Source organism: Coenobita brevimanus, chromosome 40, assembly GCF_032717465.1.
Source record: "Coenobita brevimanus isolate Jiangsu-jjx chromosome 40, ASM3271746v2, whole genome shotgun sequence".
Taxonomy (NCBI): Eukaryota; Metazoa; Arthropoda; class Malacostraca; order Decapoda; family Coenobitidae; genus Coenobita; species Coenobita brevimanus.
In genome coordinates this window covers 39,957,860-39,983,829 of record NC_136993.1, presented here as the reverse complement: position 1 = coordinate 39,983,829, position 25,970 = coordinate 39,957,860, and the positions used below count along the sequence as shown (strand labels likewise).

General features: G+C 41.6%; 1 protein-coding gene across 1 annotated transcript in view; it reads right to left on the bottom strand.

Moving 5' to 3' along the window:
* Positions 1-25,970, bottom strand: part of LOC145397054 (ionotropic receptor 93a-like) — a 125,268-nt gene that overhangs the window by 7,172 nt on the left and 92,126 nt on the right. Inside the window, exons 4-9 of the mRNA XM_080270268.1 lie at positions 23,398-23,526; positions 22,630-22,801; positions 20,949-21,025; positions 14,741-14,900; positions 4,559-4,824; positions 278-412 (exon numbers count right to left, since the gene is read on the bottom strand). Coding sequence (XP_080126394.1) covers positions 278-412; positions 4,559-4,824; positions 14,741-14,900; positions 20,949-21,025; positions 22,630-22,801; positions 23,398-23,526 — 939 coding nt within the window. The remainder of the gene's footprint in view (positions 1-277; positions 413-4,558; positions 4,825-14,740; positions 14,901-20,948; positions 21,026-22,629; positions 22,802-23,397; positions 23,527-25,970) is intronic.

Genomic DNA, 25,970 nt, shown 5'->3' with positions numbered 1-25,970 from the left:
ATAATGTCCGGTATGTAAAGTCGATCAAGCTATAAATAACTGATAATGCTCTTAAATTTTTTCTTTTCTTTTTCTGTTCCTTTTTTTCATATAGTGCTTTTTTTTTTTTTTACTGCTAATGTATGTGACAAAAGATTTACATAGATAAAAGAATCAGATTTATACATGCAAGCATCCCAGTAACTTTCATTATCTTTTGTCAGTCAACGTATCTCCAGAATACCAATAAATTCTGTAATGAGTTTTACAGGTACCACTGTATGCAAATCGAACTCACTTCATCATCAGAGCTGCGTTGAGTTCGTCCTTAACATCTCCCACGCCCAACAAGTTCCCAAGTTTTCTAAAGGCACTTGATTCAGAGTTTAAAAAGAACTTCTTGTATGAAGCAGCGAAAGATCCTATTGTCACCCTGTAAAATGTACGAATAAAGATTATTAAATCAGTATTATAACTGAGGTCTCAGAATATCGCAGCACCAAAACTTAGCTTAAAGATACAAATAGTAATATTTTTGTTTACTCTAACTTGGCTTAAAATTGCCATCTTTACGTCTCGAATCCTAATTTGTGACAATAAATTAAAACTGAGATATCATGCTAGTCACAATGAAGTCCTATGGAAAGGAAGCGAGACGTAATACTGTCTTTTCCTACCGCTGAGTTTGGTGAAATAAGTTACAAATGGGAAAAAAATCTATCTATAGCCTGACGCCCTAATCCTGCAAAGGGTGGCCGCAGACAAAACGCCTCCAAGTCGCACTGTCACCCACCATTTGACTACCCTCCCCTCAACTCACCCCCCCCCTCTCTCATATACCTCTCAACTCCATCCCTCCACCTCATCCTCGGTTTACCCCTCCCTCTCCCTCCCTCCACCTCACCTACATACACCCACTTAGTCAGTCTTTCATTCTCCATTCTCTCCACCTGTCCAAACCATCTCTGTGTATTTCTCCTAATCTTCTCAACCACATCCACATCCACCCCACAACATTCCTTCACTTCTTCATTCGTCAACCTGTCCCTCCATGTCACTCCACATGCTCCTCTCAAGTAACTCATTTCCACTGCTCTCACTCTTGACTTGTTCCCCTCTTGCAAGGTCCACGCCTCGCTTCCATACGTCAGGGTAGGGATCACAATACTATCATGCAGTGACTTTTTAACTTCCATACTCACCTCCCTATTTCTCATCACTGTTTTCAGGGAACCAACAACCTTCCTTCCCTGCTGTACCCTTTCACGCACTTCATCCCCCAAAGTTCCATCCTTACTCATCACACTATCCAAATACTTGAATCCACTCACATTCTCCATATCCTCACCATCCAACCTCACTGTACATTCTGTGACTTCATTCCTCTCAAACACCATAACTTTACTTTTGTTTACATTAACTTTCAGCTTCCTCCTCCTACACACTGTCCCAAATTCATTCACCAAACCTTGCAACTCCCATTCGTCTTCACTCAACAATACTGTATCATCAGCAAACAGCAACACCGGAATCTTCCAAATCTCACCCTTATTCATTAGAGCCACCCTAACATCCACTGCCCTACCTTGCACCTCCTTCACAACCCCATCCATGTATGTATTAAACAGCCATGGAGACATCACACAACCCTGTTTCAGTCCCACATTGAGATCAAAGAACTCACTCAGTTCACCATCCACACGCACAGTAGCCCTAGCTCCTTCGTACATACTCTTCACAGCATTCGACAATTTCCCCTCCACTCCATATATTCTTTATACCTTCCACATATTTTGCCTATCTATTCTGTCATAAGGTTTCTCCAAGTCCATGAAGGCAGCAAACACTTTCTTTCCCTTCTTTAGATACTTCTCCACTAAACATCTTAGAACAAATATCTGATCTACACACCCTTTTCCCTTCCTAAATCCCCCTTGTTCTTCTCCAACTAGCTCCTCTGTCATATGCCTAACCCTATCAATGAGTATTCTACCATATATTTTACCAGTCACACTAAGAAGGCAAATACCCCTATGGTTACCACATACTTCTCTCTTCCCTTTTCCTTTGTATAAAGGAACAATCATACCTGATTTCCAGTCCTCTGGAACCCTTCCCTCTTCCCAAGCCAAATCTACACAACTTCCATATCCACTCCACAACAATCTCACCCCCATACCTCAGCATTTCACCACACACTTCATCAATTCCTGGGGCCTTTCCCATCTTGATCTTCTTCATTGCTTCCACTACTTCCGCCCTACTGATCTCCTCCTCCCTCTGCTCATCTCTTCTTCTCCCAGCCATTCCCCAACCACTTATACTCACATTGCTCTCACTCTCTACATTCAACAAATCCTCAAAGTGCTCCTTCCATCTCCTCAATTTCTCTCTCTTCTCCACCAACAATTTATTATTCCTATCTTTCACTCCCCTACTATAACCCCTTTCACACTGCCTTACTTTCTTTACCTCCTTCCAAAACAATTTCTTAATCTACCTCCATTTCACACTCAGATTTCTCCCAAACTCTTCATCCACTTTCTTCTTACTCTCTTTCACCAGTCTCTTCACCTCCCTTCTCCTGCTCACATATACCTCTCTCTTCTCTCTCATCTTCTTCCCTACCTCTACTTGCTAACCATTCACTATATGCCTTCTTCTTTTGTTCCACAGCTTGTTTCACCTCATCATTCATCATGCTGTCCCTTGCACACCCTTGCATCTCCTCCTCACTCCACAAACCACCTCACACGCTGCACCTATCTCTTCCGTGAATATCTTACTTAGGTACTTCCACCCCTTCCATCTGCTCTAGCTCATACCTTCCCAATCTTTCTTCCACTATACTCTTATACTCTGCCATTTTCTCACTATCTTGCAAATCTCCACTCTTCTCACAGGAGCTGTTTCCTCCTGTCTTCCTCTTCATCTCCTTAACCCTTTTTTTTTGCAGCTTTATCTTGACCGTCACTAAGTGATGGTCCAAGACTCCATTCCCCCACCCTCTCCACACTCTTTCATCCAACACTTGTCTTCTCATTCGCTCATCCACACACACATAGTCTATCATTGCCTTTCGTTCAACAAGTTCACCATTCATCCTCCTCATTACTCGCCATGTATACCGGTGGATCATCTTACGCCGAAAGTAGGTGTTGGCTATTGTCAACCCCTTACCAGCACAGATGTCCACCAAAGCACTACCATTCCCATCTATTTCAGCTGGCACACCCCACTGACCAACCACTCTATCCACTCGTACATTCTCAACTTTGCCATTCATGTCTCCAATGAAAAGCACTCTCTTGCTTCTCTCAGATTTGTCCATACATGCTTCTACTCTCGCCCAAAACTCATCTTTCACTCTTGCCACTCGGTCCTCTGTCGGAGCATACAAATATACAATCGCCCACGCTTGTATACCTACTTTCATCCTCACCAATACAATCCTTGCACCCACTGTTCCATACTCTCTTATATTCTCCTTCCACTTCTTGCTTATCATTAGACATACTCCCTCTCTTGCCCTCTCATTCTCATTAACTCCCGCACATATACCTAAACCATATTCCCATTCTCTCACCCTTTCACCTTACCATTTAGTTTCAGTCAATCCACATATATCCACTTTTGCATCCTCAAGCACCTGAACAATCTCTCTCTCATTCACTTCATCATTCACTCCTCTCACATTCCATGTCCCCACCCTCAGAAAGTCCTTTGTCTGTTCCTTAGTCGTCAACGTATGGTCCGCCCTAGTCCGAGGCACTTTATTCACTTGTTTTGTTAGTTCTTTTTATGGGGTGGGGCACTAACCCACCACCAACCCTTTTAGTCTCCTCATACGACAAGCAGGGATACTGGGGGAGTATTCTTGAAACCCCCCTACCCCCAGGGGGCAGGGGGGTTTCAAAATTATTGTTTTTTTTTCTTTTTTGCCTTTCTCTATACCGTTTATTACAGCATATTCCTTGCATTTGTCCTCTTGTAGTGTACAGAATAATAATGATAAGTTACACAACTGCCTGAATATATGATAATTAATGAACTAGATACACTACAGAGTGCTACAGGATGTGCGGATCCAGTCTATGTATTAAGACAGATAGTGGAGGGAGCATAAGGGAAAGACTGTATGGCAATGATATCTCTGGATAATTATGCATGTGGCAGTGAATAAGGTTACGAGAGCGGTGAGCACAAGTAGAAAAAAAAAAAGTAAAGCTGGAGAGAAATTTTGAGGGATAGAATATTACAAGTATGGTATATGAAGATAATATTTTACTTGGTACTAGAGAACACCATTTGTAGATATTTTCAGTGTTGCTCTACTTGTTAACAGTCAGGTTTGGAGGTAGCGTATCAGTGGATATGAATAAAACGCTAGCTGCTGGGTGAAAACTAACCCAATGTGTGATGTGTTGGTTAACTGGGGGAAAATAGAACTCCTGAGAGAATTCAAGAACTTGGATACTGTGATAGAGCAGATATAAATATCCAAAAGACCCATCACTAACTCACATATCACTTTCTTCCAATATCTTTGAGTCTAAACTTTCGTCCGTCGATATCTCACCTGTCAACTACTTTAACCAGCTCTTCGATTGTCTCGGGTCTGGGAGGCAGCCTTGGGAGAGTGAGGGAAGCGATGAGGCTGCCTCGATATGCTGTACCCACCACCACACCGAAGAACAACCAGGTGCCGACCAGGATGTGGTTGGACTGGCTGGTTGATATGCGTCCGTACAGTCCTTGACCCAACAGGGTGCCCACAGACTCCAGTACCACCGACCCAGTACTCAGCACTCCATGCCGCGTTTGCCACATTTTTCTCCTCGTGATCTGAAATACATACATACTAAATGATATACATATATGATGGTATGAGTGAGTGGATGTTTCTTTTGTAATAGGGGCGAGCAGTGATGTTTCGGACAGTGGAATGGCTTAGACAAAAGTCATGAAAGTACAGCTCCGTGCATCAGATGCCGTCAGGAAAACATAAAATTCTAAAGAGGTTCGAGCCATTTTTTTCCGGAGCTGCTTGGTATGCCAACTGAAATGACATGGAATAGTGAGATATTGATTGCAGTGAGGGAATTATTTAGTATTCATTTTTTTTTACAGTTATTAGGAATAGCTAAAGTTCCTTGTTCTCCGAAAAAGACAGACCGTAATAAAATTGTATGAAGGCCCAATTAATTAACAATACCATGCTGTGATTTCAAGAAATCATGAAGTGTGAAATAGCCTACAACTTACGTGACAATGGCGGTTGTAGAGGGGACTGGGGGTGAGAAGTAACAATCCGAACCCTTCCTTTACTCATCTGTACCATAAATATATATTCCAGCAAAGTGTTTAGGGAAATGTTGTATAAAAATAATATAAACTCGTTAATTTCTCATTGGATGAATGTGACATCATCCAAGATGAGTCTATGTACTTATAGCTGTAAAATGAAATAAATATTTTTCCATTATATTTCTTTATCTCACTCTGATTTTAAGCTGTGAGTGTCCTGTTAAACACCCACTTCAACCTATCGTCTAACGTTAACTGGAAAAATACTAGAACTAGAAAGTACTCAAACAGCGCATATCTCAGCCAATGCCATTATAGGATCCGGATTCGAATCAGGATCCGCCCCCAAATTTAATCAATTCTTTCCACCCATCCACAAAATTTCATTGAAATCCAATGAGAACTTGTGGAGATATCATACGGACAAACAAATCAACAGACAAACATAGGTGAATACATAACCTCCTCCATCTTCGCTGGCGAAGGTTATTAACCTGACCAAGAGAAGGTTAATGGTAACAGAATAAACACTTGTTTCCACAAACTCACTCACCTGCATAAAAATCAAATACTGTTGGCTCATATACAAGAGAAGAACTAGAAAACGTGACCATGAGAGGGTTAAATGCATCATTGCCCTCAGTGAGTTTAAAACAATAAAGAACAATAGCAACGGACGGACGTGGTGCCATACGGGACTTTGCTTAACCTTAGATAGGTTATGTGGGGTATCAGAAACCCCAGTCCCCGAAATTTAATTTTTAAAAATATGAGCACAAGGTCTACAGATCTATCCGTCTCATTACCTTCCTGCCTAGTGATGCTCTTCATGGGGATGATGGGGTCATACCTGTACCTGGCTCTGATTTTTCTCTGTAGAGCCACTGGGGTATGTCATACCCCAGGTTACCTATAATTACAGGTAACCTCAGTTGAACCCTCTTGTGATTTTTTTATTTTAATTTGCTGTCTTTCTCCTTTTGTAAACAGAAGGTCCCAACATCAGTCTAATGCAAGCCACCCAAGGAATCACGATAATACTTTTCACTATTGCAATATTTAATTTTAAAATTTGTGTACCTAAAATTTAACAATTTTCTGAAAACTTTTTAAAAATACTTTTTTTTTATATTAACTTTATTTTTTTGGCTCTATTCAAAGATAATGGGTTGTATTATTTGTTCAATGAGGCATTTTGAAATATCTCAAACGGAAGTATTTTTGTTTTATTTTTTTTCCTTGGGGTACATCATACCCCACTTTACCTAATATAGTGACAAAAAAAAAAGTTTACCTCTCCAGGGTTAATTGAAATACTATATTGTACTTCACTAGAGTAAAGCACATATGTGTAAAAACCTTAAGGAGCTAAACAGAAGCACCCGCCTTTGTGAAATATTTACGTGTTTGACGCTGGAAGACTGCCCTGGGCAGCTGCTAGAGAATCGTTGTAATAAATTATGATGATGATGATAAAAAAAAATAGGTGTAATAATAATAATAACTATTATTATTATTATTATTATTATTATTTATATATTTATTGTCAGACTCCTTAATTCTGTAAGGGGTGGCAACAAACTAATCGCCTCATGTCGCCCTGCCCCTGCCATTTCACTGCCCTGCTCCCAGCTGACACCCCCCCTCTCTCATATACCTCTCCACTCCATCCCTCCATCTCATCCTTTTTTCTTTTCTTTTTTATGCAAGGAAGAAGTAACCAAAGGCTGAGCCTACATTAAAGTTCCTACCAAGAAAAAAACAAAAACAATACAAAAGAGAGCCAAATTCAAGTTCCGCTCATATTGAGATGCCTGGGCACACTGTATTTGAAAGACGGGAGATCATAGGAAGTAGGAAATACAGACAGAGGGAGACAGTTTCAGAGCTGACCTTTTGCATAAATGAAGGACTGACAGTAATGGTTAACTCTTGCATTAGAGAGTTCGACAGTAAGGGGATGAGAGTTTGTTGCCAGACAGGTGTATGTGCCTATCGTAGAGGTGGAGGGATGCAAGCAGACAGTTCAGAGGAGCAGTGACCATTGAAGTAGCGATAGAAAAGAGATAAAGAGGCAACAGCGCAGCAAAGAGACAAAGGTTGAAGGGAGCCAGAAAGAGGAGGAGAGTTGATGAGACAAATAGCCTTTGACTCCACCGTATTGAGAAGAGCTGTATGTGGGGAGCCTCCCAACACATGAGAGTTGTACTCTAAACAGAGGCGAATAAAACCCCTGTATAAAGTCAACAGTTGTGCAGGAGTAAAGAAGGCACGGAGTCGGCTAAGCACACCCAATCTCTTGGAAGCAGTTTTCACAAGAGATGTAATATGATCTTTCCAAGATAAGTCCCATGTGAATGAAACCCCAAGCAAGTTGAAGGATGATGCAGGATTGAGCTGGATATTATTAAACATTAGTGGGTATTCCTGTGGAAGATTTTGAAGGGTTGATAGGTGTAAAAACTGAGTCTTTGATGCATTAGAAACAGGATTATTTTTACCTCAGTCAGACATTCGAGCCAAGTCAGACATTAGGTGTGCCATAGCCTCATCCCTTGTTTGTTGAAATAACTGCTGAGATGGACATTGCAGGAACCGAATGGAAAGGTGAAGGGTGGAGTCATCAGCATAAGAGTGGATAGGGTTAGATGTACAGGTTAGAAGGTCATTGATGAATAAAAGGAATTGATTTGGTGATAGGACAGAACCCTGAGGAACACCAATGTTGACAGATCTAGGAGAAGAATGATGACCGACTACTACAGCTCCTATAGAACGACCAGAAAGGAAGCAGTGATGAAGGCACAGATAGAAGGATGGAAACCGTAAGAGGCCAGTTTGGAAATTAAAGATTTATGCTAGACTCGATCGAAAACCTATGAGACGTCAAGTGCAATGGCAAAACTTTCACCAAAGTCCCGAAAGGAGGATGACCAGGAATCTGAAAGGTAGGTGAGAAGATTGCGATTGGAGAGTCCCTGACGGAACCCATACTGAAGATCAGAAAGAAGGTTGTAATAGGAAAGTTTCTTTAAAATTTTTCTCTTAAGAATGGACACAAAAACTTTTGAAAAACAGGATGTTAACCCGCCCTGTCCCGACCACTTTCTCACCAATGGTACCCCCCAGTCCCGACCATTTTTGGACCCAATTTTTTTTTGCTAAAACTTTCGCTTTTGGTCAGAAACAATGGTCAGTCACGAAGAAATTGTTCCCCGGGGACCATAATTGCCCTAAACAGGTATGCCTTGGTCACACCTGGCACCGTGTTCTCTGTAGGTGGTCTGAGCCTCTAATGTTTTCTATGGTATTATAAGTCTGGGAAACCAATGAAAGTAAGTAGATATGTATTTATTACAAACATAAAAACATGTGATAAAAGAGTAAATTGGATTTTATACAAAAATAGAGCTGAAATAAGCATTGTACCATCGTGCGAAACGAGCAAAATCGGGCAGACTGGTCACGATGAATCACTAACATTCCAGAATCATGATACATATCATTTTTTCTACTTACATAATACTTCTACAATAACATTATACCATTTTACATTTTATTGAACTGTTTTTACGTATTCACAGGCCTTTCGATAACATTTAGCGTAATGTTAGCGCTTATTTACGTAGTGAGTGAACTCGCTGTGACTGTTGTTTAAACTCGTATTGTGTTTTTTCTACTTACATAATACTTTCCTAATAACATTATACACTTTTCAACTTTAGAGAACTGTTTTGAGATAGTTTCAGGCCTTACGTAAATATTTAGCGTAATAATAGCGCATAATAACACACACGGTGAAGTCGCTATGACTACTATTTCAACTTACAACCTATTTTTGTACTTATATAATAATTCTCCACTAACATTGCACATGTTTACACTTGATACGATATAATTGATATCACATAATTTCAGACCTTACGATTCAACTGAGCATCATATTATCGCGTACTTACACAGTGAGTGTTATCGCGATATCATTTGTTTCATCTTACACTAGTATTCAACTTATAAATTACCTTACTACTAACATTACAACCTTTTCCACTTTATATAATTCCTATCACATACTTACTGACCAGAATGTTCTACTGAGCGTAATATTTTCGCAGATTTACACAGTGGGTGTACTCGTGACATCAATTATTACAACTTACACTATTTTTCAACTTATACGTTTTATTCATGCTAACATTACACCCGTTTCCACTTTATATTCTTGCTATCACATATTTACTGACCAGAGTGTTATCCTGAGCGTCATATTTTCGCAGATTTACACAGTGGGTGTAGTTTTGATATCACTTCTTTCAACTTACACTAATTCTCAACTTATATATTACTTTCCTGAAAACATTACACCCGTTTCAACTTTATATATGACTTAGCACCTACTGACTGGCCTTACCATTATAATGAGCGTCATATCACCATCCCACACAGTTTCAGTAATGCAGGAAATTATGGTACCCTTTGAAACAAGGCTGAAGGCACAACGCAACATTGCACTCGACACACTCGTACCTTGTGTCTTTTCTCTGAGTGGATGGTCTGACTGTCGAGTGCCTACATACATGGCAGCGGCGCTGGGGTTTACGACGGTTTGGGTCGGAAGGGATTGTGCTAGGATAGTGGCGTCCTGCGAGGCGTAGGGGAGTCTGGGCAGCCATGGGGGTGCGGGTGCGGTGTGTGGGTCTGTCCTGGGCATGCTTGGCGATTAATTCACGTGCCAGCTCCCTCACAAACCCCTCAAAGGTCTCGGATACTCTGGTGGTCATGGCGTGCAGGTAGTGGGCGTTCAGGACCGTGATGTCGAGCAAGTGGAAAAAGAGTTTCTTGTACCACTTCATCGTGGTCCTGGCACAGTCAACACTGGAAATCATCGAGTCTGACTGATCCACTTGCCTCATGTTCAGATTATAGTCCAGTACAGACTCGGGTTTCCAGACGTTGCACCTCCTCTCGCTACGGTGATCCACAGAGTCTGTGCGGTGCATCAGGGGGCTGGAACAGTTGATAGGAGGCAAACTTCCCTGTTGTGGTTCCACAGGGTGGCAAGGATGTTATTGGCCTGGAAGGAAACCACTTCGTTCTTGTCAAGTTTCCTCCCTATCTTGACCATATGGCGATGGTTTCTCTTGACTGTACCACAGGCTCCGGTGTCGTGTTGGTGGAGGAACCTAGCGAGAAGAGGGCTAGTGTACCAGTTGTCCAGGTACAACACATGACCACGATGAAGGTACTCCTCTATCATTGTCTTCACCACGGCCCCAGAAAGTCCTATACTAAGATCTTCTGTTATATCTGTCTGTGCACCCGTGTACAAGACTATGTCTTGCACATAACCAGTCTTACAGTCACACATAACAAAGACCTTGAACCCGAAACGGTGTCTCTTGCTGGGTATTTACTGCCTAAAGGAAATATTGCCTCTCCACAACACAAGACTCTCGTCTATGACGAGGTCTCTGTAAGGATAAAATGAGGAGCGGAACATTTCCCGTAAATGATCAAATACCAGCCTAATTCTCCTCATTTTATCTGTGTTATTTGCATTGGCTGGATCTTCTGCATCAAAAAAGTGGAGGCGGCCGAGAATATACTGAAATCTGTTATGACTCATCACCTTTCCAAAGAAAGGTGTGAGGATCATTGGGTCAGTTGTCCAGTAGGCAGGAATTTGGTTTTTCATTACCACACCCATCAAGAGAACCAGGGCAAAAAATAAGAACATCTCTGAAATTGTAACGGGATAGTCATATTGTTGGGAATGCCTGCTCGTGGTTCCCAAACGTTCACTTTCACAGCGCTGTGTTCGTGAAAATATATTAGTCTGTTCCACTATGCGCCCCGCAAACGCCTCCCCAAAGAACAAGTGGAAAAAATCCACCCTAGACGAACCTGCATGCACACCTAGAGCCGTGCAACCAGACCGCCACTTCTCAGTGAAAGGGTGAATGATGGGAGTAAAATTACTCCCATCTTCCCAGTTCCATGAGACACCACCGTCTCCAGCCACGTCCCCATCGTCCCCTTCATCAGGGTGGGGAGGTGAGGGTGGTGGGGGAGGTTGGGGAGGTGGAGAGTGGCGCCTCTCATGACTCGCACTTCTCTTCCCCCTCCCTTTTCCTTTACCCTTTCACTTCCCTTTCCTTCCTTTCCCCACATCCTGGGGTTGTGGGGAGGAAGTTTGGGAATATTGTCGGGCGAAAGACGTGCTGGGGAGTGGCTCCACCTCCTCTCCCCTAGGCCTACGTGCACCACTTGCTCGTGCTGCCTCCCTCACACCACTTTCCCCTTCACCCCGCACTCCCGCCACACCACTTTCCCTTTCACCCCGCGCTGCCACCACACCACTTTCCCTTTCACCCAGCACTCCCACCACACCACTTTCCACTTCCCCAGACAAAAGACTTTCACCATACCTGATATGTCTTCTCGCCCCACCTTCTGATCCTCGGGGTGATATTTTTTTTTTTCCCAACCACGAGGCGATATCACGTTCTAAGCCGCCGTCATCCTCATCATCCTCATCCTCGTCCTCATCAGATTCGGGATGGAGAGATAGCCGTGCACGTGGTTGGGGAGCAGGCTGGCCTTCCCTTGCCTTACGGTATGTCACATACTGCTTTTTCCGGGGCGAAGGGACCTCTTCATCACTGCTTGTTATTTCTTCCTCTGGCTGGACATAATCACGATCCACCACATCATCGTCAAGTGGAGAATCACTATCTCCAGTGAAGGCTTCCAGGGCGGATGCAATTTCGTTGTCTGAGAGACCGTTCCGTGCCATGTCTGACCTGGGTCACTGCTAACAGGTGAGTGACCGAGACAAGGGCGAGCGCGGGTCATGCGGGGTCTGGGACTCTGCCCGCCTGGCGGCAGGTAGGGGAGGCTTGGATACGTGGGCGAATCGAAAATCTCGCGCGAATGTTGAAAATTGTGGAAATTATGAACCTTGCAATTGCAGGACGTTGAATTACGTCAACGGGATTGGCAGTGACATAACGTGAGGACGTGGAAGTACGTCGACGGGACGCCGCGGGTTAAAGTAATTGGACGATAGTTAGAGGGTTGGGAACGGTCATCCTTCTTTGGGACCGGCTGAATGAGAGCAAACTTCCAGCAAGAAGGAAAGGTACAAGTAGAAAGACAAAGGCAAAAGAGTTTACCTAGGCAGGGTGCAAGCACAGAAGCACTGTTCTTGAGGACAACAGGAGGGACCCCATCAGGCCCATATGCTTTGTTAGTATTGAGGCCAGTGATGGCAGAAAATACACCAGCTGAAGAAATTTTAATGTCAGCCATGAGGAAGTCAGAGGGGGGAAGTGAGGGAGGAACAGAACCAGAATTGTCTAAGGTGGAATTGGAGATGAAAGTCTGAGTGAAGAGATCTGCTTTATCAGTAGAAGAAACAGCTACAGAGCCATCAGAGTAGAAAAGAGGAGGGAAGGATGAAGAAGTAAAGTTGTTAGAAAGATTTTTGGCAAGGTGCCAGAAGGAGCGGGAAGAATTCGAGCTGGAGAGTTGAGAGCTTTTAGAACGGATGAAATTATTTTTACCAGAGCGAAGAACAGACTTGGCACGATTCCGGGCAGAAACATAAAAAATATGTGATTCGGTGGTGGGTTTGCTCTGGTACCTTTTGTAGGCCCTCTCCTTATTGCCGACAGCATTAGATCAAGCGTGATTAAACCAAGGCTTTCTTGCATTAGTCAGAGGATATGAGAAAGGAATGTATGCTTCCATGCCCGAGAGAATATCCTCCGTAACGCGCAAGGCACACTCAGATGGCTCCCAGCCAAGGAAGCAATAATCATTCCAGGGAAAATCAAAGAAGTACTGCCTGAGGGCCTCCCAATCCGCAACTGCAAAGTGCCGCAGACGATGTTTCTTTGGAGGGTCCACAGGCTATACTGGAGCAATAGGACAAGTTAAAATATCAAGGTTATGATAGGAGGAGCCCAATGGAGAGAAAATATTAACAGTGTAAGCAGAGGGATTAGTTGTAAGGGAGAGGTCAAGTATTTTGGAGCTCTCTCCAAGGCAGTTGGGGATACGGGTAGGGTGCTGTACAAGCTACTCTAGGTCATTAAGGATAGAAAAGATGAAGGCTTGTTCACCAGGTGGATCAGTGAAAGGAGAGGAGAGCCAAAGGTGGTGGTGAACATTGAAATCTCCTAGAATGGAGATTTCAGAGAAAGGAGATATGGGTAGAATGTGTTCCATCACAGAAGTAAGATAGTCGAAGAATTTTTTATAGTCAGTAGAATTAGGAGATAAGTAAACGGCGCAGATATATTTAGTCAGAGAATGACAGGAGAGCCGAAGCCAAAGATTAGAGAATTCAGAAGAATCAAGTTCAGGAACACGTGAGCAAGATAGGTCGTCGTGTACATATACGCAACATCCACCTTTGGCTTTGAAATGAGTATAGAGAAAGTAGGAGAATACAGAGAAGGGTTTGCTGTCAGTTGCCTCAGACAGCAGTCTTAGTAAGAAAGAGAAGGTGAGGTTTAGAGGAGGAGAGGTGGTGTTCAACAGACAGAAAGTTAGAGGAAAGGCCACGAATGTTGCAGAAAGGAGTCAGTGGATCCAGGCCCCTCTCGTTACCGGGAGAGGGTCGGATGGTAGGGGCATTTGTGGCCCCCCTCCCCCTGGGGACTCCGAAGCATTATTGTTTTGTGGCTTTTTTTTTTATTCAATTTTGAAAAGGATGTGTAGTCTGTACTGCGCATGTAGTTTAGTGATGATGAGAAGCTTGTATTGGAGAGCATGCTGGCCTGCTCTCTGTGTTACTGGAACACTGAAAAAGTTCAGCAAAGGGGAATGGTCAGGAACTACTGTAGTCCTGAGGGCTCTTGAAACGGGAGCTCAAGCTCTCCCTGTCATCAGTTTTCCATCCACCTTGGGAGTACTCCCCTTCTCGACTGGTGCTACAGTCTACTCCTCCTACTTCTTGGCCTCCCTCTCCCTCTTCCCCCCCCTCCACCTCAGTCATATACACTCTCCTCGTCAGTCTCTCACTCTTCATCCTCCCCGCATGGCCAAACCACCTCATTGTGTTTCTCTTAACGTTTCCCACCATATCCACATCCACACCACAACGCTCCTTCACTTCCTCGTTTGTCAGTCTGTCTCTCCATGTGACTCCACATGCTTCTCTCAAATAACTCATTTCCACTGCTCTCACTCTTGACTTGTGTCCCTCCAACAAGGTCCAAGCTTCACCTTCACACATTAGAGTTGGTATTCCGTTACTGTCATGTAATAACTTTTTCACTTTTATGCTAACCTTAATAATATTAGCCTAACAATAATACCAATACTACTACTACTACTAATGATGATGATGATGATGATGATGATGATGATAAAATATGGAACTGATTTCTGCTACTTGTTATTACTAATACTAAATGTACCAGTGCCTGACAACTTGTATGTTTACTTTGACAAGTGTGATGCAGACAGTCAGCGTACAAGCCAAAACACCGATCCACATTTGCCCACTCAAAGGGTAGTAGAAGCTCAGCCAGCTGGGCGTTGTGACCGGCGTGACCATGGCAAAATGAGCAGAAGTTTGTTCAAAGACGAAAGTCAAATCAAACCTGGAAACATTGTTAGAATTAAAGAGGGAACGTTTGTAGCTATTACAGCTATTTGTTCCATTTAACCATAGGAAAGAAGTAGTTCCCGAATATTAATAATACTACTACTACTACTACTAATAATAATAATAATAATGATAACCCCATCTATATACAGATTGCACAACCATGGAGACATGACACATCCCTCTTTCAATCCAACCTTCAAATAATAAAAATTCACTCATTTCACTATTCATTGGCACTGAAGCCTTAGCACCCTCATACATACTCTTCACGGCATTCAACAACTTTCCACCTATTCCATATATTCTTAATACTTTCCAAAATCTATGTCTATCCACCCTGTCATATGGTTTCTCCAAATCCATGAAGGCCGCATACAACTTCTTTCAATCCTCTAATAAGTTTTCCACTAAAGATCTAAGAATGAATATCTCATCTACATAACCTCTTCCCTTCCTAAAACCTCTCTGTTCTTCTCCAACTAATTCCTCTGTTATTTCCCTAACTCTGTCAATAAGTATCCTACCATATACTTTTCCTATTACAAACAGAAGACATGCACCTATGATTACTACACACTTCTTTTTCCCCTTTTCCTTGAACAATGGAATAATTATACTGTACCTGACTTCCAATCCTTCGGGATTCTATCTTCCTCCCATGCCAATCTGCACATCATCCACGTATATTCTATTGCTATCTCTCCCCCATGCTTCAACATTTCACCACACACTCCATCAATTGCTGGGGTTTTCCCCATTTTAACTTCACTGCTCCCACAACTTCCATCCTACTGATTTCTTCCTCTCTTCTCACATCCCTCCTTCTCCCCGCTATTACCCAGTCACTTACACTAGCATTATTTTCTTTCTTTGTGTTCAACAATCCCTTAAAGTGTTCTCTCCTTCTGCTCACTTTTTCTCCCTTCTCCACTAGTAATCTACCATTTTTATCTTTCACTCCCCAGCTAATTTCTTTTGCACCCTGTCTAATTTTCTTTACCTCTTTCCAGAACATATTCTCACATTCCCTCCATATTACACTCAAGTTTCATCGAAATTCCTCATCCACTCTCTTCTTACTAATCTTTTCATCTCTCTCTTCCTCTCTACATATAACTCTATCTTCCCTCTCTCAACTTCTTCCACGCCCCTGTCTCTCATCCCCTCACTATATGCTTTCTTCTTTTGTGCCACAGCCTCTCTCACCATTTCAGTCAACCATGTTGTTCCCTGCACCCCCTTTCGTCTTCTCTTCAACCCCACACACCACCTCACATGCTGCACAGATTTCTTCTGTGAATATCTTGCACACACCTTCCACGTCCCCCATCTGCTCCAATCTTTATTTACCCAATCGCTCCTCCAGTTCCCTCTTATATTCTGCCTTTTTTCCATCCTCTTGTAACTTTTCTACTCTCCTTGTAAGAACTACTTCCTCTTGTCCTTCCCTTCTATTTTTCCATTTTATTTGGACTTAAATTCTGACCACCACCAAGAAGTGGTGGTCCGAAAGTCCACACCCGCAACCTCTATATATTCTTGCATCCATTACACACCTTCTCATCCTTTCATCCACACACACATAATTAGTTATTGCACTTCGTTCATTCAGTTCATCATCCACCCTTCTCATCACTTGCCACATGTACCTGTGGATCATTTTATGTGTACAGTAGGGCAGTGGATGTTGGAGCGGCCCTAGTAAGAGAGGGCAGTGTTTGGAAACTACCTGTACTGCTGTTTGCAGATGATATTGTGTTGTTAAGTGAACAAGAAGGGGAGCTGCAAGGCTTGGTGGATGAGTTTGGGAGAGTGTGTAAGAAACGGAATCTAAAGGTGAATGTAAGGAAGAGTAAAGTTATGGTCTTCGGAAGAAGTGAAGTCAGTGAATGTGCAGTAAGGCTGGATGAGGAGAAAATGGAAAATGTGAGTGCATTTAAGTACTTAGGTCGTGTGATGAGTAAGGATGGAAGTTTAGAGGGTGAAGTGCTTGAAAGGGCGCAACGGGGAAGAAAGGTTGCTGGTTCCTTGAAAGCAGTGATAAGAAACAGGGAAGTGAGCATGGAAATAAAAAAGCCACTACATGACAGTATTGTGATACCAACACTAAGGTATGGAAGTGAAGCTTGGACCTTGTTGAAGGGACAGAAGTCAAGAGTGAGAGCAGTGGAAATTAGGTATTTGAGAGGGGTATGTGGAGTCACATGTAGTGACAGACTGACAAATGAGGAAGTGAAAGAGCATTGTAGTGTGGATGTGGATCTGACAGTAAGCGTTTGGAGAAACACACTGAGGTGGTTTGGACACGTAGAGAGGATGGAGAGTGAGAGCCTAACGAGGAGAGTGTATGTGAGTGAAGTGGAGGTGGGAAGAGGGAGGGGGAGGCCAAGAATGAGAAGGAGGAATGGAGTGAAGAAAATGAGATATGGGGTTGTAAGCTGGGACCAGGGCAATAAAATGGCGGGGAACTTGGCGACATGGAGGCGATCTGTTTGTAGCCACCCCTTACGGGATTAAGGCGTCTGACAATAGTCAATATTAATAATAACAATAATAATAATATATATATATATATATATATATATATAGATATATATATATATATATATATATATATATATGCAGAGAATTCACTTCACCGTGAAGATATGTATGCAAAATAACCACAGGAGAAATGGAAGGAGCGACAGTGAGTACTTTCGTATATTACATCTTCAGACAGAGTGAGACAGAAAGGTACCTATTGTTCTGTGCATCATCCATTTTTATATTCAGGTCATCCTTTTTTGTGTTCCACTCCCTGCTGTAGGTGAACATAAGTTAAGCCGCAGGTAAAAATTCAGGTCATCCTTTGTTCTGCATGTCACTACCTGCTGCGTTTTTTATTTTTTTTGTGAGGAAGAAGGAACCAAAGGCCATGAGCATGCAATAACAGTTCCCTCAGAGAAAAAACAAAATACAATAGAGAGCCAAATTCAAGATCCGATCATTTCGAGATGCCTGGACACAATACGTTTGAAAGACTGGAGATCATAGGCAGCAGGAAATACAGACAGAGGGAGACAGTTCCAGAGCTGACATGTTGCATAAATGAAGGACTGAGAGTAGCGGTTAACACTTGCATTAGAAAGTTGGACAGAAAAGGGATGAGAGTTTGCTGCTAGACGGGTGCTACGTGCCCGCCGTAGAGGTGGAGGAATGCATGCAGACAGTTCAGAGGAGCAGTGACCATTAAAGTAGCGAAAGAAAAGAGATAAAGATGAAATAGTGTGGCGAAGAGACAGAGGTTGAAGGAAGTCAGTAAGAGGAGGAGAGTTAATGAGACAAAAAGCCTTTGACTCCACCCTATTGAGAAGAGCTGTATGTGGGGAGCCTCCCCACACATGAGAGTTGTACTCCACACAGGGGCGGATAAAACCCCTGTATAGAGTCAACAATTGTGCAGGGGTAAAGAAAGAACGGAGTCGGCTTAGTACACCTAATCACTTGGAAGCAGATTTTACAAGAGATGTAATATGATCTTTCCAAGATAAGTCCCGAGAAAATGAAACCCCAATAATGTTCAACGATGATGCAGGATTAAGCTGAATACTATTAAACATTAGTGGGTATACCTGTGAAAGATTTTGTCGGGTTGATAGGTGTAAGAACTGAGTCTTATATGCATTAAAAACAACCAGATTATTTTTACCCCAGTCAGAGATACGAGCCAAGTCAGACAAAAAGGTGTGCCATAGCCTCATCCCTTGTTTGTTATAGTAACTGCTGAGATGGGCGTTGCGGGAACAGAATGGAAAGGTGAAGGGTGGAGTCATCAGCGTATGAGTGGGTAAAGTTAGATGTTCAGCTTAGAAGGTCATTGATGAATAAAAGGGAGTTGGTGATAGGACAGAGCCCTGAGGAACACCACTGTTGATAGATCTAGAAGAACGATGGCCGTCTATAACAGCGGCTATAGAACGACCAGGAAGGAAGCTAGCGATAAAGGCACAGATAGAAGGATAGAAACCAGAAAAGGGCAGTTTGGAAATTAAAGATTTATGCCAGACTCGATCGAAAGCCTTTGAGCTGTCAAGTGCAATGGCAAAGCTTTCGCCAAAATCCCGAAAGGAGGATGACCAGGAGTCTGAAAAGTAGGTGAGAAGATCGACAGTGGAGTGTCCCTAACGGAACCCGTACTGACGATGAGAAAGAAGGTTGTGATAGGAAAGATGCCCTAACATTTTTCTATTGAAAACTGACTCGAAAACTTTTGAAATACAGGACGTTAAAGCAATTGGACGATAGTTGGAGAGTTAGGAGTGGTCACAATTCTTTGGGTCTGGCTGAATGTGAGCAAACTTCTAGCAAGAAGGAAAGGTACAAGTTGACAGACAAAGGCGAAAGAGTTTACCTAGGCAGGGTGTAAGCACAGAAGCACAGATCTTGAGAACAACAGGAGGGACTCCATCAGGCCCATATGCCTTGTTAGTATTGAGGCCAGTGATGGCAGAAAATACATCAGCTGAAAAAATTTTAATGTCAGCCATTAGGAAGTCAGAGGGGGGAAGTGATGGAGGAACAGCACCGGAATCGTCTAAGGTGGAATTGGAGGAGAAAGTCTGTGCGAAGAGATCTGCTTTATCCGTAGAAGAAATACCTACAGAACCATCAGAGTAGAAAAGAGGAGGGAAGTATGATGAGATAAAGTTGATAGAAAGGTTTTTGGCAAGGCGCCAGAAGGAGCTGGAAGGATTTGAGTTGGAGAGTTGAGAGCATTTAGTATGGATGAAATTATTTTTAGCGGAGTGAAGAACAGACTTAGCACGATTCCGGGCAGAAACGTATAGATGATATGATTCGGGGATGGGTTGGCTCCGGTACCTTCTGTAGGCCCTCTCCTTGTTGCGGACAGCATTAGAACAAGCGTGATTAAACCAAGGCTTTCTTGCATTAAACAAAGGATACGAGAAAGGAATGTATGCTTCCTTACCCGAGAGAATAATCTCTGTAATGCGCAAGGCACTCTCAGATGGCTCCCGGCCATGGAAGCAATAAAAGACCTCTATTCTTTACGTTTCTGTCTCACTGTCTGAAGATGTACTATACGAAAGTACTCACTGTGGTTCTTTTCATTTCTCCTGTAGTTATTTTGCATATATATATATATATATATATATATATATATATATATATATATATATATATATATATATATATATATATATATATAATAAAAGTATAGTAGTAGTAGTAGTAGCAGCAGTAGCAGAAGAATATTGCAGCTTAAAGTGATGTCCCGTCTGGAAACAGTGTCAGAATATTAGATTTTTTTTTTTTTTGGAGCTTCATCCTCTCCCCACAGCTCCGTGGATCTATCCGGAGCATTTCCTTTACCATCCAACAGTCAAACTACAATAATCTATTATTTACAAGTCCATCATCATCTTCCTGTCCACTTATCCTCCTCCGTCCTGCTTTCTATGCTGAGATGATGAAAACAACCAAGAATTGGGCGCAGATAATATATTTTTATCGTAGATGAATATATAGTCATTCTTGGAGGCACTGCCACAATATAACATGCTGCTGCTGACGCTTTTTTTTTCTCTCTCTCTCTCGGCAGTTAACTGAGCCCGTTTCTAACCCTTTCACTATGGGATGGACTTTCTTAGGCTTGCTAATGTTGCTTAGTAACATATGTAAACCAAAAGAAGTGTCAATATTGTGAACAAACAAAAGGAGGTAATATGTACACAATGCAGTTTCGCATCTGTAGCAAGTCAGAAGAATGCTCTTGACATTTGTGGACTGACAGGTTCATTATGTAGTTACTCCACTTAAATAAGTAAACAAAAATGGAAGAATAAATTGCTTTCCTCATCACTTACGTTGTCTGTGATTGAAGATATGAGGCAATTTCAAAACAGATATGCTAGTTCTATCTTTTGACAACGTACAGCTTTTCTTTGCAGCATAAAACTATCCGCAGTTAAACCAGATTATCGACAGTAACAGTGAGCACTGCAGTGCAAAGGTTAACCTTAGCTCAGAAACTTACCTCTCTAGTCGTTGTGGAATAACACCACATATTTGCGCTGCCATGAATGACTTACGAATCTCCACCTGATCTGTCACCTGCAAGTAAATAAATCATTAAAAAAAAATCATGAAAGCCCCAATTGATATATATTTTTTCTCGCCATTTTATTACACCCATTAAAAGAAACGTTTCGAACTAAAAGTAATGATGTACCGAAGCATTCCTTAAAGCTTACCGTCAATATGTCCTTCATAATTTAAAAGAAACTGATCATTTTAATTCAGAATTATGTACGAGCCAAAGGCTCTATGCATAAGAACGTATTGTCCTTACTAGGAAAAACTATATAGAAAAAAAAAATCACGTTTATTTCAAGATGTCTGGACTGGACATAGAGTTTAAATGTTTTCAGGTAATACGCAGAGGGAAGTACAGAATGATGAAGACAGTTTCTAAGATAATCAGTTGTATACTGTACATGAACTGAGAATACCCGGTAACTCTTACAAGAACGAGCTGGGCAGGAAAGGGGACTAGAGTTCACTGTTTGGCGGATGCTATATGGTTTCCGTAATTAGGGAGGGAGAGAGGCATTCAATTTAGAAAAGTAATGGTCTTTGAAATGTCAGTAAAATAAGGAGAGATGCAGCGCTGCAGTGAAGTTCGAGAGGTAGGAAGTCACAAAGATGAGGGGAGATGCGGGAAGTTGTTCTTTAACCTCCTCTTTGCTTAACACACGCACACCCACACCCAGAGAGAGAGAGAGAGAGAGAGAGAGCAGAACTCCTTACAGGGTCTGAAATATCTCTCAGACTAAGGCAGCAAACTGCCCAGGGAAATGAACATGCTAAGGAAGTTTTCCTTTTGATTTCAAATTTTACCGGTTAGGGAATAATTAGTCAAAATGAGTATAAATTATTGCTTTCAGTACCAAACTCTTTGAAAAGATATTTAATAACATCCTCTAAATACTGAGATTTGTATCGAGAGAGAGAGAGAGAGAGAGAGAGAGAGAGAGAGAGAGAGAGAGAGAGAGACAGACAGACAGACAGACAGACAGAGAGTCAAAAACATATCGGTGCATTATCATGGCAAGAAAAATGGTCATTTTCACAAAAATTGATGTACAGTGATAGAAATTATCAGTCTACATACTGGGGGATCATAAAAGACACCAAATAGGACAGATATCCCTGGGGTTTATCATGCAGTTTTAGGTGGCACTGACGAGAACGATGCCAGTGGCAGTTTGTGCGTTTTATTGATAGACATCGATCAACACTGAGGGCAGCGAAGAGGGTAATGTGTCGTTTCAGTAAGATACTCACTTCATCTACGATAATTTTATAGGGCACTGATAGGCTGGAGCTGAATGGAGTTTGAATAACACCCTAAAAGAGGAAATAAGGTCTCTCGCTCTGGCTGTGGCAGCCATGAAAATGAAAACAAATCCTAATCCATGCAGTGAACACTTTCTGAATATGAATTTTGTGGAAAAAAAAAAAAAAAACGTAGTTTCCGTAGATGTCGCATTATAATGAATCACTAACATATCACAAAAGAAATTAAATGGGCTACTTAATATTGCAAAACAATGCTGATAAAATATATTTGGATGTAATAATCAAGTTAATTACTTTAATTCAGGAACAAACAGTAGCAGCAAAAGTTTGAACGAATACAAGTATGTAATGCTCACTTCAATATAACTGCGTGATGGAAGGATACGGAAAGTAAAATTCAGAGCCTGGCCAACAGACACCAGCTGCTTGTAGTCAGTGCCTGAGTAGCTGGTGGTGTTGCCCTCTATGGACTCTTGCCAGTAGGGTTCATATGGTAACACCGTCACGTTTATCGTCGCGCCATGGAAACTGCCAAAAATAATGTAATATTCTAAATATAAGGAAACTTTAGTGCAACATTACGGTGGAAGTGACTTTATATTCATTCTGTGATAATCCTATACGAATAAAAGCAATTGCATATTACTGAATGCAGTAAAGGTACTCTTTGAAATAATTTTGTAATTAATTAGTTGATTACTAATTTTTATTTATTATTTACAGGCTCGATATTCTTTTTCATTACATTGTCTATAACTTGTTTACTGCTGCCTTCAGGTTATGCTTTTTTTACACTAAGTTGTCCTAAATTTTCAGCCTTTCGCAGCATATTCCACATACCTTTGTAGCGGAAAAATACCATGCTATGACCTTATTTTAATTTCCATAACACTTGTTCATGACTTGCACCATACTTTAGTGTTAATCTCTTGTTAAGTCTTAGCATCCAAAATGGAGAGATGACAATTTAGGCCAAATTAGAAATAAAATGAGTATAGCCCAGTCTACACTCGTCAGTAATTTGGATACATTATTTATATTTCTTCAGTTTTGATATCCAGTAATTTTGACATAGCTCATGAGCTACTCCAGTTCTGAAATGTCCAATAATCTGTGCACATTACTTGGTGTATTTCTCCGGGAAAAGGGTGAGAGGTGTGAGATAGCGTAGACCTGTGGTGGGGGTCCAGGAGGCCACTTGCTTCACCCGGGCACCGTCAGGACTGTACGGCAAGTGAACCAACATGCTGTACCTGCACAATACGTTTATAGTTTTAAGACAGAACGAATTATCTTTATTCATTACACACTACAAGGGTGTGATTCATCATTTATTGTAGCTAATGCATGGACAGTTTAATATTGTCTTTGGAAGACCTCTTGTAGTGCAAGTTGTGTCTAACAGACGCTATAATTAAACCCCTTTACTAAGGAAAGCTATGACTAACCCCTCAGTCTGAACCTCCTGAGTAAAATTTTCTGGCGGGAGCAAGAGAGAACTAATAAAAAAAATATGTAAAGTTAATTCCACTGATAGTCTGTTCATCACGTGTGTCTGCCTTCCCGATGCCTTGGATGTTTTCTAGTTAATCTTATCCAGTTTATTGCGTCTCATGGAAGACTTGTGAGTCACTGGTTCTTCATACACTCCATTGCTTTTCTCTCGCCGATACAAAGTCGTAGCCAGGGTTTCTTCAGGAAAAAAAAAAAAAAAGTTATTTTACTCTGTTCACTTTAAGTTGGCCTAATATTATCATTTCTCCATCTTGAATGCTAAAATGTAACTAGATATCAACACTATAATATGTTGCTAGTCAAGAAAAATGTCATAGAAAAGATGTATAGCCACAAAATTATCATTCATTCACTTTGCTGTGTGAAATAAGAGGCAAAAGGAAATAATCTGGGACAAGTTAAAATGAAGGAAAAAAGTGAAAATCTAGACTGCACAAGTATTATTATCATTGTGAATTGTTCTCTCATCAGTCCAACACTGCTTTGTACTACCAGCGCAACACTGGACAGCGGGCTTTTATTTTGCGTGGAACTCTGGCTACGATTTCCTTGTACTCGCGGGGAAAATTAGAGGCTTGGCAGTTACTGATGCTCAAAAGTGTAAGTGTATATGAGCCATCTAAATATTACAGCGTTTTATATTATTTAGTTATTTTTGTGGGAGGGGAGGGCGAGGATATTACAACCGACAGATGATTTTATTCAACTTTGGAAATTGTTTAAAATATAGGGGTGAAATATAGCCTTCATAAAATCTTTCACAACGAAAATTCTTTCCAAAATTCATTTAAAATTATTTAGTTTTGCTCATCATTAAAATTTATGAGATGTTATGGTTATGAAGGTGCCAACATCTCGTCAATGAGTATGTATACTGTACAATACGTCGTTGTTGCAGATATTTAAATAACACACAAGAGCATAATAGGGCGTCCTATGCAAAACTAATAAAGAAAGTCAATCTTCCTACTCTCGTAAGGCAATGGGGACTCGACACAATTGACAATAGACTTAAATTACGAAAAGGAATACGGACTTCCAAAAAATAAGAGATATATGCATGTCTTTGGCCGAGGTGTACGTGGTGTACATGCCCACTGTTCCATTTCCAAAAAGCCAAGCGTGGGTACTATTAAAAGTTTTGTGTGAGAGGAAAGGAAAGTGTTTCAGCCTGCGGTGGCTGCTTTTCATGATCCTCGGGTAGGTATTTGGGCAGATTTTCTGGGGACAGCCAATTTACTCAGTAACGGATTTTTCATGGCAATTTTTCATTGTCTGTGATGGAATACCATGGGCACAAGATCAGTTATCACCAGATAATCTCCCTACACTCGCTTGACCTTTCCTGTGACCACAGCCAACCTGAAGGAATGCTGTCCTGTTGAAGTCAGTGAATTATACGTGTCACCAGTTCTGACCACAATGATGGCACAAATAAAAATGCATGCCATACAGGACTGTTGGATCATGTGCGACTTCACAGCCACACCTGTCTTTGGGAAGTACATGGTACATTACAGTGTACCTTGCCAAACTACAGTTCCTGCACTTTTCCCCCAACCAGCGACCCATACCCAGTGACAGGGTGTGGGAATATGACCATGCTAAAAGGATCATCCACCATTTTTTTTGTTTTTGCCTTTCCAGAAAGAAGTGGCGGATGCGTTACATGTATTGTTCTATGGATGACTTGCATTTTCCAATACACATCGTCCAAATGTCATTACTTATGCACCACACTGTTTGTTTGTGACTGAAGGACTGGATGTATGCTGGACTTTATAGTTATTGCCCACCTAGCCAGATGATAATGTTAAGAAGTGAGATTTGCCAACTGGGCACTCGAGAAGTTTCTCGGCGTTTCGTGTACAGTAGTTCCTGTATCGGCACGAGTCAGAGTTGCCAGTTAGCCTTCTGTTTGTTGCCGTAGTTATTTTGTATTTTATGCATTAATTTTTCTGCTCTTTCCTTTATAATGTTTTATTTAAGTAATTGCTTGTTAAATTAAGTAATTTAAGTTTGTATGGTAAATTACTTAGAGTGTTATGTAATGTAGGAAAACCAACACGTTTTGATGTCTCCTAGTTGGTAACTGTTGTTGCTAGGAGCTGATGCAAGACCAGCACGTCCGAGAATGTTTGAGAAGTAGGTCTTTCTAGAACAGTGCAAGTTTACATAAGGA